The sequence below is a fragment of the Lactuca serriola genome, chromosome 2 (assembly GCF_051521515.1).
Source record: "Lactuca serriola cultivar US96UC23 chromosome 2, Lser_US96UC23_V15, whole genome shotgun sequence".
Taxonomy (NCBI): domain Eukaryota; kingdom Viridiplantae; phylum Streptophyta; class Magnoliopsida; order Asterales; family Asteraceae; genus Lactuca; species Lactuca serriola.
The window spans coordinates 230,530,002-230,546,062 of NC_136409.1; the positions used below are offsets into that span (position 1 = coordinate 230,530,002).

At 36.2% G+C, this 16,061-nt stretch overlaps 1 protein-coding gene across 1 annotated transcript; it reads left to right on the plus strand.

The window, feature by feature from the left end:
• Positions 1-11,324: 11,324 nt before the first annotated feature.
• Positions 11,325-13,204, plus strand: LOC145088827 (protein IQ-DOMAIN 24-like). The gene is made up of 3 exons (XM_079027239.1): positions 11,325-11,745; positions 12,270-12,473; positions 12,553-13,204. Exons 1-3 carry the CDS (start codon positions 11,434-11,436, stop codon positions 12,994-12,996), a joined length of 960 nt encoding a protein of 319 aa, XP_078883365.1. The 5' UTR covers positions 11,325-11,433; the 3' UTR covers positions 12,997-13,204.
• Positions 13,205-16,061: the final 2,857 nt, after the last annotated feature.

Here is a 16,061-nt window from a genome sequence, read left to right on the forward strand (position 1 = left end):
TATTTATTTATCCTTGCAATGGCGTGTATGAAAAATTGATGTAAGAATGTTTCTATTATTAGCAATAATGGATTTGATTCTTAGTTATGTTATTTGTGGAAATGTCGAAGAATTTACCGAATAGGGAAAGTTTCTTATCGCCCAAGTTTCAATTGGACAGAATTTTGGAATCATGCAACTTAATTGCATGATGAATGAGAAATTTCATATTTGGAAATTAGACTGATTCATTGACAAAGTGTCAAGTGAAGGACTAGGAGATCGAGTACACAAAGTTGTGTGTTGATCAAGTCCACCATAAGAGTAACAAAGATATTCGTCATGATTTACTAAAGGTTTAGTAAATATGATTATACTTATAAGATTAAGTGTAATTCTGAATTGATTGAAAAGGTTTAAATCAATGGCAGAACGAATAAGAAGAATCAAGTAGGCAGAAAGATAAAAGTTTCTCTATTCTAAGAAGAAGGGAGAGTACCTTTTATGCTTTATGATAGGTCTTAATGATTAAGAACCATATCTCAGTTGATCCTCTAAGTGAGTCTTAGTACAATTGTATGTCTAAGAAGAGGAATCAAGAATTGACGAAATGGTTAAAATCAAGAAGTCAATCATACTTCGTTCCTAAACAAGTCTTAGAGTTAAGATTGTATTGAGTGACAAGTATTAAGAAGGTTTATAGCATTCATCAAATGTGGATAGTTGTGATGTATTGGATAAGACAAAGACCAACTAGGACCAATTTATGAAGTGTTTTGATAAAAAACTACACTAACTCTTGAATATTTGTTTGTCAAGAAATGTTTATTGACAAGAGAATCTTATATTTCAAGGAGTCAGTGGGAGTCTTAATGGTCTTGAAAGGTTTCAAGAACAAATCAAAATAAACCTTATCGACCATCACTAGCACACGAGTTGAGGTTTACAACCTATCGTGTTGACATTATCTTGTTTCTATGCCGTTTCAATTGAGTTAATTATGCATATGAGTCCTATGAGTTCTCATTTGAATGTATAAAAGGCAAGGACTTTGATCAATGGAAAGTACATTGATAGGCAAAGGTGAGTTGCTTAATTACTTGGAAGACATGGTGGGCGGTTGTGCTACCATAAGGCAAGAAATCAAGATTAAGAAAGTCTGGTCCATATGAGTTTGAATTTGTCGTAAACTTTGGTTTTGACAAATTCACATGGATAGGAACACATACACCATTAAAATCTAAGTGTCATAAGATTCCCTCCTTCATGAAAATGACTGTGAGGAAATGCTTTCACTAAGAAAGATTTTAAGAAGATAGTGATTGTGAAAATTGTATTCTCGAATTCGATTATGGTTACGGTATCCCTTTCCATGATTTGAATTGTGAGGTTTGGCAATTAGTCTTAATTGTTTAGACACACATATGAACTATCTAAGGCAAAGGTGTATAAGCTTAGATAAAGGATTATCAAAGCATTAGGTATTAGAAACATGAACTTAAGAAATTCAATAAGTATTGATTTTCTAGAAGTTAAGCTGGTTTCTGAATACATGTCAAAGCTAGTGGGAGCATAAGTGTTATGTTTATCATAATCATCATGATAGTGGGAGCGTAAATGTTATGATTGTATGATTATTATGGAAAGTATTGCAAGTTAGCAATATTAATTATAGAAAAACAAGAGTTATATCTTGCAAAGTCGTAAGGGTTGTAAAGTTGTTTTGCTATAATTAAGGGAGAGAATATTATGCTTCATTTCAAATCTAAAGGCTTAGGTTGTCGAATGTTAATAAATTTAGTCAAAGGTACATAGTGTAGTCTCAAAATTTTGATTATTATTACGACATTCCTCTTCATAGTTCGAATTTTGAGAACGTAGCACATAAAATATTATGGAAAAAGATTGATAAAGTATCAAATCTTTATGTAAGACATTATGCATCGTGTCCCATACGCTTCGGGTATAGGATCGATTACAAATGCTATAATATTTGACCATTCTTAAATTTTCCAAATGTCTAGCGCATTTAGAGGGAAAAAGGACAAGAATCGGTTTTGACTAAGATAATTAAACAACTATCAAAGGACAATCCAAAGTTCGCCGAGGATTGGTCGCTTGTGAGTAGTTAGAAGTATGATATTGGATGGACCATATCGACATTATTATGAATAGAAAAGATTCTATTAAGAATGAGTTGTCATATGGAAAATATGGAAACGTTTCCATATTGGGAATTGAATATTGAAAATCTATGTCTAGATTAGAAACTTTTATGCAAAAGGATGTTCAAAGGAATGTACTTTGAGTGAGAGACATCATATCTAAGGAATTGTCTTGTAACAATCTCCGATAGAGGACTTTGTAATTTCATTGGCAATAGTCTTTGTGACTTTGGTGCAGTGGTATTACGAAAGGATCATTGCATAAAATGTTAGAATCTAGCATATTCTATAAGTGGCAAGAATTTGATATTCTTACACTTATGAAAAAGGATTAGGAGTTGTGAAATGAGAATGATTGGAAATGTGTTCAATTTGATCTATTTCACAAAGTAAGAACCATAGGTAAACATTGTGTGCATGCTAGGAGCATGGGACAAGTGTTGTAATAATTCAAGTAAGAAGTTGATTACCTGAAACGACAAATAATGAGTAATCGATATGGTGATAAATAAAAGGAGTTTTATTTATACTCAAAAGTTTAGGTCATATGGGATTAGTATTATTCTTGTGTTTCACTTTGCATGTTTTGACTTCCTGAATAATTTAATTGGTTAAGAACAGTCAAATTATTCAAACGGGCCACAGTCGTTCATATGTTGGAAGTAGGTATGAATGAAGATTGTCGTGAATTGGTGTGTGGATTGTCTAAAGAGTATTAGACATAAGCAAATGTTTGCTGCAACGTTCATGAGTGCTTATGAATATGATTTGAGCATTGGATTAAACCCACACTCACTTGGATCACTCCATGAATTCTATCACGAGTGATTGGTGAGACGATAACATCTTATATTCTTGAAACCGAGATGTGTGAGTTGTATCTTGCAAATCGGTTGCACATTGATAATATGTAAACGCACCAGTAACTTGGTGTTATAAAACATATTGTTGTGTGTGATTCGGTGAGTGAGTGCAAGCGAGCATTGAATCAAAGTTTATCCATTCCTTTTATCCAAAGTAGGATAAAAGTGATATCTTTGGGTCCCTCGATGATTTAGTGATGACAAGCATAAATGCTCGGCCGGGCTAAGGCTAATTTGATTTGTTCAATTAGTCAGTTGTCATAAATCGGAAGTCGAGAAATAGTACAAAGAGAATGATTAGGAATCATGTCTTACAATATCTAGAATGGAGGAATATATGATCCCTTATCTAAAGGACACGCGTATCTGATAGGATCAGAGTTGACAGCGGCTTTGGAAAGCTACGATTGCAGATCAGGATCTGAAGTCATACGTAGAATAGTTATTAGACTTATCCAAGTGGGAGACTGTTGGATTAGTGTCTAAGTCCATAACTATTTTGGTATGTACTTGACCCGATGGTGCATGGTCCTTTTGGGTTGCCTTCACCAAAGCAACTTGATAGGATGAATTATGGAGAGAAAGGATTAAATATGATTTATTAATATATTATGAGAATAATATATTAAAGGAGAAATCATATTGTTTAATTAATATTAGTCAAGAATTAATAAGAATTAAGTTTGTGACTAAAAGAGATTAATTAAACTTAAGGGACTAGAATTGTAATTATAAGATAATTGCAATTGGGCTATGGATTGCCTTATTTTATAAGGATGGACGAATTCTGTGGGAAACCCATTAGAAATCGTCCAAGGCCTTTAAGGAAAGGAGTCCATGGGTTGCTTAGGGCTTAAGCATCCAAATTAGGGTTTCCTTGTTAGATAACCCTAATAGCCTCACTATATAGTACCCTTATGACCCAAAAACGTGGCGAAGACTCCTTCTAGGGTTTCCACACGTTTTGGGCAGCCTCCTTCTCTTCTCCTCTTCATCCTCTTGCTCTTGGTGTTTGTGAACCATTAGAGGAGTGACATTTGTGACTCTAAGCTTTCTAAAGTCAATACAAGGAGGAATTGTGATTGTTATTGCTACATAACAATCAAGGTATGATCTAAATCCTAATTATATGTTATATTGATTATCATATGCTAGATCTAGGGTTTATAGTCTTGGATAACTTGCATGTACAATAGAGAAACCTAGATCAAAGCATTAGGGTTTGTATGAGCACATAGGATGTTCTTATGACCAAAACCCATCAATTTATCAATTTATTGGCCTTTTAGGTTATTTAGGGCTTTATTAGGCCTATCAAGCCCACTAAAATGTCATCAAGCCCATTAGGGTTTTATTGGGTCAAATAGAGTCCATTAGGCTCATTAGGGTTTTCACTAAGCCCATTTGGCTTCTTTTGGCCCATTAGGCTAACAAGGCCCGTTAGGGTTTTAAGCATCCCGAATCGTGTCAATCCACAAGTCAAGCACACCGCCACCCGACACGGCGGCCGGTGGCGGCAGCCACCACCCTAAGGTGGTGGTTTTCAATTCCTTTTATTATTCAAATTTTAGATTACATTTTACAAGGCTAATAATCGAAATAAACACACAAAATCACTACGACACATGGTGTTTCAAGGTGGCAGCCACCACCTCACGGTGGTGGCGGTGGTTGTTCTTGATATTCCGGCCAAACAAGCCACTCACGACGCACACACACAGAAAACACACACACACACGCACATTTTGAAGAGTGGTTCACACACCAGCCACCCACCTGGTGGCTCCCGGCGGTGGCAATAGTGAATATGAGATGGTAGCCACAATTAATCGGCATGTGGACGGTAGTAGCCACCATGGCCGGCTGCCATGGTGGTTCTTCACAACCCTAGTCGACCGACAGTCCACGCACATGAACACAACGACATTTCGAGATGGCAAATGGTGACCAGAGCAACAAAACGTGCCAAACGGCGGCAACAACGGTGCTCACGGCGGCATTTTGCGATTGCTAGAGCAGTGACTTGAGCCACGATTACAACAGCAACAGCGACGAAGCCACAGGTGGTGTTTAGTGACGGCGACGCAGCCCAATGGGGATCGAATCGGAAGAAAGAGAAGGAGAGAAAGAGTAGCATTCGGGAAATAGCAACAGCAGCCACAGTCTCGTCCTTCACGCTTGTTGCCAGAGTCACTCAATCGTTGGTTAGCAATATCGACGGAGGAGGGAACGGCCGCTGGAGATGAGGGAGGTATAAGTTGGTAGAGGGTTGGCGGCTGCAATGCGTTTCTAGGGTTCCAGAAGAGGGGATGGGTTATATACTTGATCCTTTAACTAATTTTCCATAATGACACTATTAGCCCCTCCCCTTCTCTTTTATTTCCAATTAAGTCCATATTTTACCTTTCCCACCCTGACTTTGGAATTCCTTTCAAGTCAAGTCCATAACTTTTACCAATGGCCCCTCTATAACGAATTCTTCTCAAAATAAGTCTAATAGTTACTCTTTAACCCCTGATTCCATAAATTCTTACAAAATAAATCTGAAACTTACCGTTTTAACCCCCAACTTCTAAAATTATAACAATCAGCTCCTCGAGATCAACACCTTGCTATATAATTATGAATTTAGGGCTACTATTCGCTCATTATTTTATTTATTGATTTAATAAATAAACGGGGCTTTACAATTACCTAAATGAGAACAGATGAAAGCTAACTCCTGGATCTCCTTTCTCTCCTATGGACCTTCTTTCCTTCTTTCTCTTCCCAAAGCTTCCAAGCAGTTATGGGGCGTTACAAAAGTACCTAACATGAACAATATCATAAGCAAACATAAAACATATCAACAAAAATAATAAAGAAACACATACCAGCCATGACGTTCAATGCCGATCGGGCCTCCTCTACTGTCAGATGGAATGCTCTCCCCCAAGCCCTCGGAGCCTCGGCTTTCCCCTGCGGGCCATCAGTAATACGAAAAGTAGTAAGAGCAGTAGCCTTAATTTTCCTCAATGCAAGTTGAGGACACTTTGACCTCATATGACCCGTATGGTTGCAATTGAATCAAACCCGAAATCACTTGGCTCAATCCTTTTCCATATGCCCCTCCTTACCACACATGTAGCAAATAGTCCCTGACTGTCTTTGTCTTCTTCTTGAGAGACAGGAACTCCTGAGACAACCACTCTCTCTCCAAACCAATAGACAAACTCATATCTGAACATCTCAGTAAATCTCCCCCAAGTCACTGCAGAACGCTTCGCATGAGAATAGTTAACCGTCACAAACTTCCACCAATCCTTCGCTCCCAAGCAAAGTAGGTTCAACGCAAAGCGAACCTTTAGGTCGTCCTCTCAATACCCCAAGTCATAATAACTCTACTATTCAAGGGTATATATACACTTACACTGCAAGTCCCTCAAAACCACAACTAAGAATCTAGGCACTCATCCTAGACTACTTCCCAAAACCGCTTTGCCTCGCAAAGATCTCCGTTATTCTCGCCATTTACTTTGTGTATGCCAATCGTGATCTCAACTCAAAATCTAAGTTTCAAGGTGTTAATCATTAAGACACTTTACCTCAACCTCATATCTGGCCCTAAAATATGTCCTAATCCATAAAGTCTCTGACTTTATTCCTTTGCCTCGCAAAGATCTCCGTTATTCTCGCCATTTACTTTGTGTATGCCAATCGCACACAAAACATGACTCGATAGATTGTCGAATAAATGATTATATCTAAAGTCCACAACCAAAAAAGGAATAGGAAGAAAGGATAAATCATGCATCCTACGGCTATCAAATCTTATCTATGTACAATCATACATCATACAACAAGCAAATAGCAAGGATAGGTTTAGTCTTATAAAAGCAACCTCCTAGGCTAAAGGCATCACAAATCAGGCAACTCTATTACACACTTCATGAGGGATCCTTATCCTATCAATTATCATGTATTCCTATCAGTTCACAAGATAACAAAATGAAACTACACATAAAATAAGTAGAGATATTTTGGGAAACTACCGCTCGAGCTCTAGTTGATTGTACATACTGCTTCATCCGACTTTTCTTCTTTGAAATTATTTGTTTTTTTTGAAATTTTTTAATGAAAATCCTCATATTCTTAGTTTGAGGTTGGAATCCCACAAGTGTTCATCCAAATCCATCAAACCAGGACTCTGATACCAATTTGTAACTTCTAAATTTCCAAACCAAATTTTTAGTTTTTAAATTCATATAAAAACATTATTCATAAAAACCATCTCAAGAAAATCACAAATGTCAAATACAGGTCATCATCAATGTATAAGAGTGCCTCGAAATATCTGGAATCATAAACTGAAGGCGAATATGTACAATCAAGCATTCGCGTTCCCGCAATCCCAATAAGTACCTGAAACACATTTAATCAACAATTGTAAGCATGCATCTTAGTGAGTTCCCCAAAATACCACATACAACACAACACAAAATAAACATCTATGGGTTATCAGCAACCCTGGAGACTACCTGAAGTCTCAACACATATAGTAACACATATCACAGTAATCGCAGATAGACACAGTTGTTCATCATACACACACACAAACACTTCTCTCTCTCTCTCTCTCTCTCTCTCTCTCTATATATATATATATATATATATATATATATATATATTCTACCACATAGGTAAGAATAGTGAGGAGACTCACCTTGCATAGATGACTGATAGAACTCACACCCAAACTGTCAGAACTAGACTCCGCCTAATAATTAAACCAATTAATCCTAATTAATAATTAAGGTAATTTTCCATACCCCACTAGTCCCAAGCCACGTTTGATCCACATTTAGGGCAAAATACCATTTTTCCTCTTCCAAGACCAACAACCCTCACAAGCTCCCTTAAAGGAACAATTAGCCAAAAGTTAAAGAAAGTCAACATCGGGCCTTACGCGCGACGTACTCATATATATGTTGGGTGTAGAGCACACCGTTGGAAGGAACCAGGCTCGCAATTGGTTACACTGGGAGTAGCCAGAAGTACGCTCGACATACGTGATCTCAACTCAAAATCTAAGTTTCAAGGTGTTAATCATTAAGACACTTTACCCTAACCTCATATCTGGCCCGAAAAGATGTCCTAATCCATAAAGTCTCTGACTTTATTCCTTTGCATGGCTAAAGAGAGCTTAATCCCAAAACCCTAAATTCTAACATCACCAAAAACTCTATAACTCATGCATGGATGAAAGGAAAGGATCAAGCTTGTATTTTTTTTTGACTCTATACACCCTAAAACGTCTGAAGGACAACTCATATGCTTTGGAGTATTCCATACTCACAAAGATCAAGGTTTTGGGACAAAATGAACATAATCTAAGCTTAAACAATATCTAGTAAAGCAAGATCCAAGGTATGAACTTTATACCTTCAAAAGATAAACAAGGAGATGTAGATTTTGGATCCAAAAGCTTAATGCAACACCACTTCTTGAATTATCTTCCTTCACTGCCAAGAACATTCAAAAATCACTAACAAGCTTCAAATCTCACTCACAAGGGCTAGGGTTTCGATTTTAGGGTTTAGAGGAATGGAGGATGGTCATAAGAATGTTCAAGGGGGCATAAGATGCTTAAATAGGGGACACAACCCTAAAAATTTAGGGTTTAAGGGCATCATGAGTACGCCCGACATACTCACGTGTACGTCCAATGTACTCGACGTACGTCACAATCTTTACGCCCAACGTAAGGACTAGGTTTACAAAATAATTCCATTTTTAGGTTAAAAAGTGGAAATACCTGGAAACGGGTGTTACAACTATAAATTGTATATTTTTTTTGTTCCAATTCCACCAAATACCTTTTTGTTAATTATTATGATTGGTTCCACTTCTTATTTGTCAATTGTATTTAATAAGCAATGGAAATTTTATGGGTGTCATTGAAATGTTGGAAGAGTTTGACCTGGTTATCAAAGAACATGTACGGCAGATAACAAGTGACTGTCTTCATGTGCATTATCTTGGGCACACGATACAAAAAGAACTAATACTTTTGATAGCTTAAGAAATTAGAAATGAACTTATCAAGAAGATAAAGGAAGCAAAGTACTACCCAATTATATTTGATTGTACTATTGATGCAAGTCATCAAGAACAGATGACTATAATAGTGAGGCACTCAAAGTTATCATATATATATTTGTTACCGTATAGGAGTCATTTTTAGGTTTTTTGAATGTTGATGATACCACCGGAAAAGGGCTATTTGATATTACAATTGATGAGTTAAAGTCTCTTGGTCTTGAAATTGATGACATGCGTTATCAAGGCTATGATAATGGAGAAAACATAAAAGGAAAACACCAAGGAGTTCAAGAGAGATTTTTAGATCTAAATCCTAGAGCATTTTACACTCCTTGTGGTTGCCATTCTCTTAATCTAACATTTTGTGATATGGCAAACAAGTGTGTTAAAGGAAATAATTTTTTTTCGGAATCATCCAGTGCATTTATACTATCTTTGAAAATTCTACTAAGAGGTGGGAAATTACGAAAGATAATGTTAAAGCTTGGCGTCTTAAGTCATTGTGCCAAACATGTTGGGAAAGTCGGGTTGAAAGTGTAAAGGCTATTAAACTGCAACTTGTTGATGTACGGAAAACTTTACTTCAAGTTGGAGAAGAAGATAATTGATGTTGTAATTACAAGCAAAGCAAATTCACTAGCAGAAAAAAGAACTTGGTGACTTTGAATTTTTGTTATCAACTGTTATCTGGTATCACGGTAAAAAGTTACAATCAAAAAATATGCATCTTTATAATGCTATTACAAAAATAAAAAAATTGATTGAGTACTTCAATGATTAAAGAGAAATTGTTTTTCAAAAGCATTTGGTGAAGCTAAGGAGATTGCTTTTGAAATGTGTATTGATCCAATATTTCCACAAAAGTGTTTGATTGAAAGGGATTTTTTTTTTGATGAGAGTTCAAGTAGCGAAAAAGTTTGATTTACAACTGAAGAGAATTTTGGAATCAATTATTTTTTATACATTGTTGATCAAATTATTTCTTCTCTTGAGACAAAAATTGAACAATTCAAAAAGTATGACAAAGTATTTGGTTTTTTTTATTTACATGTAATTTGAGGGGAGTTGAAGATAAAGATTTTAAACTGTCTTGTCATCGTCTTGAAAAAACTCTCAAGTTTGAAAAAAGATCGGATATTGATGCCGATGAACTTTATATGGAGTTGAAATATTTGAGACATTGGAAACCAATGATTTAACGACCCTATAGATGTTTTCAAGTTTTTAAAAGAACTTGATTATTTCCCAAATACATGCATTACATATAGAATATTTTTTAGCATTCCAGTAACGGTAACATCTGTAGAAAAGAGTTTATCGAAATTAAAGTTTTTGAAATTTTACTTACGCTCCACAATAACCTAAAAAAGACTTAGCGATTAGGTGATAATATCTATCGAGAACGAAATCTTAGAAAGTATACACTACGAAAAGTTGATCAACCAATTTGCTATCAAGAATGCTAAGAAGGCTTCACGAGGTGTCCAGTTTGATGTTACGATATGTAATTACTCATTAAAATACTATGATTTTATTATGTTTATTGCTATAAAGTTTATCGTCATTTAAAGAAAAATAGTTAATGTTTAATTCGTTACACATTAAGGCCTAATGATCTTTTTTTCCGACTTTGTCATGGGCATTTGAATCCTCAGGATTGGCCTTGATTACGATACATGCGAAATTGTTCGAATCTTGTTAAAATGCTTAAACCCTAATTTCACGTACTTCTCAAATTACGTAATTTTGATACGAGTAGTTATGCTACAAACCTACAAGTTTCTCTTTAACCCTTTACCCTCGAATTACATAGTTCCAATGTGCATAATTTTGACTCCTAAGTTTATAGTTTAAAATTTAACTCATTTTAGTAGTGTTCTTTCAAAACAATGTTCTTCTTGTGCTTAAAGTAAACTTAAACCTGTTTTCTTTTGAAATGTTCCGTTCTTAAACTTATAATGATATTGTTCTCAAAACCAATATATTACATGCAAAAAAATATTTAAATAGATCGTTTCACTAAACATGTCATTAACATAATAACGTTTTTATATAGTTTCTACAGTCGATTACAAGGAAACAAATAAGATTTTTTTTTTGCTTTAAGACTTTTGTTAGGTTTGAGGCCGTGTGGACCGACAAGTTATCTGTCAAAAGTCTTCACTCCTTTTTTAAAAAAAATTATGGGCCCCAAAATTTGAACTACCGCCCAAATACTTCACTTCGCACTCCCAAGGTCCCAAGTGCGCGTTTAAAGCCGCCCCATTTCTCCCCTCTTCTTTGCTTTCTCTCTTAATTTCTTCAATTCACTGTAAATTAGATTTGGGAAACGCCGGCGATGGTAAATGGGTAAGACAACCAGGTGGCTCCGGTCTCTTTTCGGCTCCAAAAAGTCTTCAAGTAAGTCGGATTCCAAAAGACAAGCGCCGGAAAACCACGGTTTGTACCCCAAACAATCTGATGACAACAAGCACGCCATAGCAGTTGCGGCTGCCACCGCTGCTGTGGCGGAGGCAGCGCTCGCGGCGGCACATGCGGCGGCGGAGGTCGTGAGATTGACAAGTGCCGGTGGTAGCAATAGCAGAGCGTATTATGTCGGTGGGCGACGCCGGGAAGTGGCGGCTGTGAAGATACAATCGGCATTTCGGGCTTACCTGGTACGTTTCGTAACTGTTAATTTACCCAAGTGCCCTTGTATTCCAAATATTAATTAATTTTTAATTACTCCAACAAATCTTCATTGATTTTGCGCATTGGGTCCCGCCACTTCATTCATCGGTGGTAGAGCGCCCTCGGACTTTTTATATTTCTCTTTTGGACCCTTGTTATTCCCGATATCAACTTCACTTCTTTATTTTTTATAGCATCTCCACCTATAACATTAAAAATCGTTTTCTTTATATTTATTTTATCTGGACCCTTTTTTATATCAAATCTGTCCATCCCAATATCTTTTCAACACTTTTTATATGCGAAACAATAATTTAACGAAAATAAAAAGTATAATGGTTTTAATAGACATAGAAATAACATAATGTCTTTTTTAAGCATTGACTGGAGTAAATACCATGGGTTTTTTTTTTCTCTTAATTATATGCAATTAAAAGATGAAACATTGATGTATAAATATTAAATAACCTTGATGTGTATACACTATGCTCAAAGAGTTTTACATTTGTAGGCTAGGAGAGCATTGAGGGCACTTAAAGGATTAGTGAAGCTTCAGGCGCTTGTACGTGGTCACATCATACGGAAACAAAGTGCAGACATGCTTCGAAGAATGCAAGCCATGGCTCGGCTTCAGGCTCAAGCCTGTGCCAACCGAGCCCACTCATCGGCTTCACCACATTCAACCGTCAAGTCCTTCCGGTCCCACCACCATCCCGTAAGTAAAAAAAAAACCTTTTTATCTTCTTGTATAATTCGAGTGTGTTCTTATGTATTCCATTACAAAACATACACAGCGATCCAACTCGATGTCTTACATCAAAGGTGAACCACGATTCCATCATAGCGGACCATATTGGTTAGACAATTGGACGGAGGATACTTCATGGACAAGCAAACAAGATGATAAAAGCGACAAGATTCTTGAAGTGGATACTTGGAAGCCAAGGAAGATTACAACCCCGAAAAAACCGAGTAAATCTCGGTTAACCGATTCGAGTTGGGGAACAGAGAAAACAGTTGGAAGTGGGTATAAAAGCCAAAGTAGGAGTCCGTTTACCCCGGCTCATAGTGGTGAATACCCACGGAGCCTATTTGGGGAGTACCCGAGTCACCCTAACTACATGGCTAACACAGAGTCATCTCAGGCGAGGGTGCGGATGCGGTCAATCAGTGCTCCAAGGCAAAGAAGGCATTGGGATTACTCAGATACTCAGTCTGAGAGGGCTTTTCGGAGGTAGGTTTGGCGGATCTTTGATTAACCAAAAATGGCGTGGTGTGGTTTTGTATAGTTAACATTTTCAAGGTTATTTGTGTGATTGCAAAAACGAATTGTGTTATGGCTTGTGTAGACACGGTGTTACAAACATGTTGCATTGATTTTGATGTTTGACTCTGAACAAAGAAACTGATGTTAATTAATGGGACAAAACTTGTAATTTTTCTTTTTGACTCCGAGTGAAGCTGAAGTCTTGTGTAACTAACAAAGGTTTAATAGGTCTTATTTTTTTTTGTACTTTTAATATATGTATGTAATTACATTGACATAGGAAATGACTATAAAGTTAATTACATGTATTACAACGAAATTAAAAGGTACACAAATAAATTCTATGAACTAACCTACATGGTTAAATCAATAAAGTAAAATGCTAAACAGAAAGTGAATGGGAAGCTCTTACTAGCCGCATTCGGTGGTGGGATCAGTGAGAAAGCCAAGGGAGACACCACAAAAACCAGGTAAAGTACAAAAGGCATTAGCTGCGTCTGGGGTGTAGGTGGCATTGATAACACCAATGAAGCAAAAGCATAAAGCGTGTCTATCAATGTCATTGTAAGCAAAATAACCAAGAGTAGTCATGGCTTTGCAACAACTGGACCCTAAATACGGGTATTTTGTCTCGTTGTTGACAAACTCAGAGCAAGTAGATAAGAGGGCAGCCACGGTTATACAGTCCACTGCCAATACCACCACCGTATCCACAGCCACCATCACCAACAACCAACTACCAATAACCACCCTTAAACTCACCATCTTCATCATTCTTTATTGCCACTAAAAATGTGATACGATCTGTGTATAAACTGGCATATAGGGTAGGTAGGCAACAGGGAGTGCATGCTCTAAGATTCTAAAAGATTTTTTTTATTCTTCCCATTAACTTGGAGACCAAATGAACAGTCTAAATGGCCCAATTTTCCTTAACATTCCAACAAATTTTAACATGAGATTTGAAAAAAGAAAAGAAAAAAGACAAATAGGAAAATGGATAGTGTCTCAATTGCACGGCTGAGAGGAGACATATACCATGTAGAAAGTGCAAAGATATTGTAATGTTAGACTTAAAAGAGTTGGATCTTTTCGATTTCGATGACATGACCTCATAAAAGAGTGTCAATGCTTAGACAGAGGGTGGTAGAATAGCTAGTATATAAGTAGGGAAAATGACTTAAAAGACCAATTAAGTTTCAAAAACGTTCATATTACCCCAATTACGTTTTTGTTGTTCAAAAAACACCAACGAAATTATGTATTTTACTATAAAGCCAAATAAAGTTACCAGTAAAATTAACGTTTTTTAATGGTGACCGGCATCTTGCAGGTAAACGATGGGGGTAAATGAGTTGGCATATTTCTGTTGAGTTGGCATATGTGTTGGCATATCTACGTGGCATTTGTGTTATATAGATATAGGGCATAATGGGGGATACGGCTCCTTAATCAATCGACTTCTTCAACATGGCTTCTTCGTCTTGATCCTCCAACTCATGTTCAAGATCAAAAATTTCCAAGTCAAAAAGCACAATTGATAAGGCAAATCCTTGTGATTGTGGGTTTCCTTCTCGTATCTGGATATCAACAACAGAGGCAAATCCTGGTAAAAAATTTAGGGTTTGTCCTAACTCTTTGGTAAGTGTATCTAAAAGCTTGTTCTTGTTTGGGTCCCTTTTTGTTTTTCATGCTACAATATTGTTTGTTTATGTTATAATTGAAGATGAAGGATCCAAAGGATAAATGTGATTTCTGGGAATGGGTTGATGATGATGAAGAAATTGTAACCAAGAACAAGAATAAGAAAGATGAAGAACATGATTTCAATACTGAAGTGAAGATTGCAATATTGGAACATGATTTCAGTGAGTACAAGATGAAGACTGATAAGGAATGTAAGAGTTTTAGAAAGGAATTGGATAAAATGAAATGTTTCGTGTTGATGTTTGTTGTTTTGTTTGTAATGAAGTACATGATGTAGTGTTAATGTTATTATGTAAGGGAAATGTACTTCGAAATTATCAGGATATGTATCTTCAAAGTAGTTTCATTGTACTCATGTAATATGGTTACGAAGTGGGAATGAAAAGAAGGTGTTTATGAAGACTGATACACATAGAAGGTGTTTATGAAGGCTAATACACATAATAGGATTGCACTTTATCAAATGATAATAGCAGGGGCAAAATAGTCCATAAAAGTGTTTGACATTATGCATGTAATTTGTGTTTTAAATGGTTTTTAAACACAATGGTAGTTTCATTGAAAACACACATAATAGTAACATACTTTTATTGATTGAAAATAGCAAGGGCAAAATAGTCCATAATACGATTACACTTTATCAAATGATAATAGCAGGGGCAAAATAGTCCATAATAGGATTGCACTTTATCAAATGATAATAGCAGGGGAGAAATAGTCCATAATAGGATTGCACTTTATCAAATGATAATAACAGGGGCAAAATAGTCCATAAAACCTGTTTCAAACTATTTTCATAGTTTTGAGTGATAACAGGAGAGGCAAAATTGTCCATAAAATTATTTCAAACAGTTTTGAGTGATGTCAGCAGTGCAATACACATAATTGTCCACACAACAAGCCCAACAGTTTTTACCAATTTTAACATAGTTTTAACAAATAGGGGCAAAATGGTACACTGTTATAATATGCATAAAAAGTAATAAACTACATATTAAGCATAATTAAACCACATAATCAAGCATGTGCACATGACACTAAATGTTGGTAAATGTGCACAACACCAGAAGACAAGCCTAAGCATAAAAAAGACAAGCCTAAGCACCAAAAGATGTGTCATTTCAAAGTATTTGACATAATCCTAATAGAAAACACTTATCCTAGTTTAAAGTGACTGGATTTTCATGACTTTCCCCACTTCCATCTTTTGTTACCACCTTCTTCCTTAACTTCAGTTTCGTGATCCTATCAGAAGGTAATCGCCTTTTGTTGGCAACAAAATGCTGAAAAAAAACAGGTTGATGCTGATGGTGATGAACTTCATCAAAA

Bases quoted from the DNA above. Each gene is read 5' to 3' on its own strand.
- LOC145088827 (XM_079027239.1), top strand. From the start codon at position 11,434: ATGGGTAAGACAACCAGGTGGCTCCGGTCTCTTTTCGGCTCCAAAAAG. The intron at 11,746-12,269 runs GTACGTTTCGTA...TTACATTTGTAG, and splicing joins CGGCATTTCGGGCTTACCTG to GCTAGGAGAGCATTGAGGGC. The intron at 12,474-12,552 runs GTAAGTAAAAAA...AAACATACACAG, and splicing joins TCCGGTCCCACCACCATCCC to CGATCCAACTCGATGTCTTA.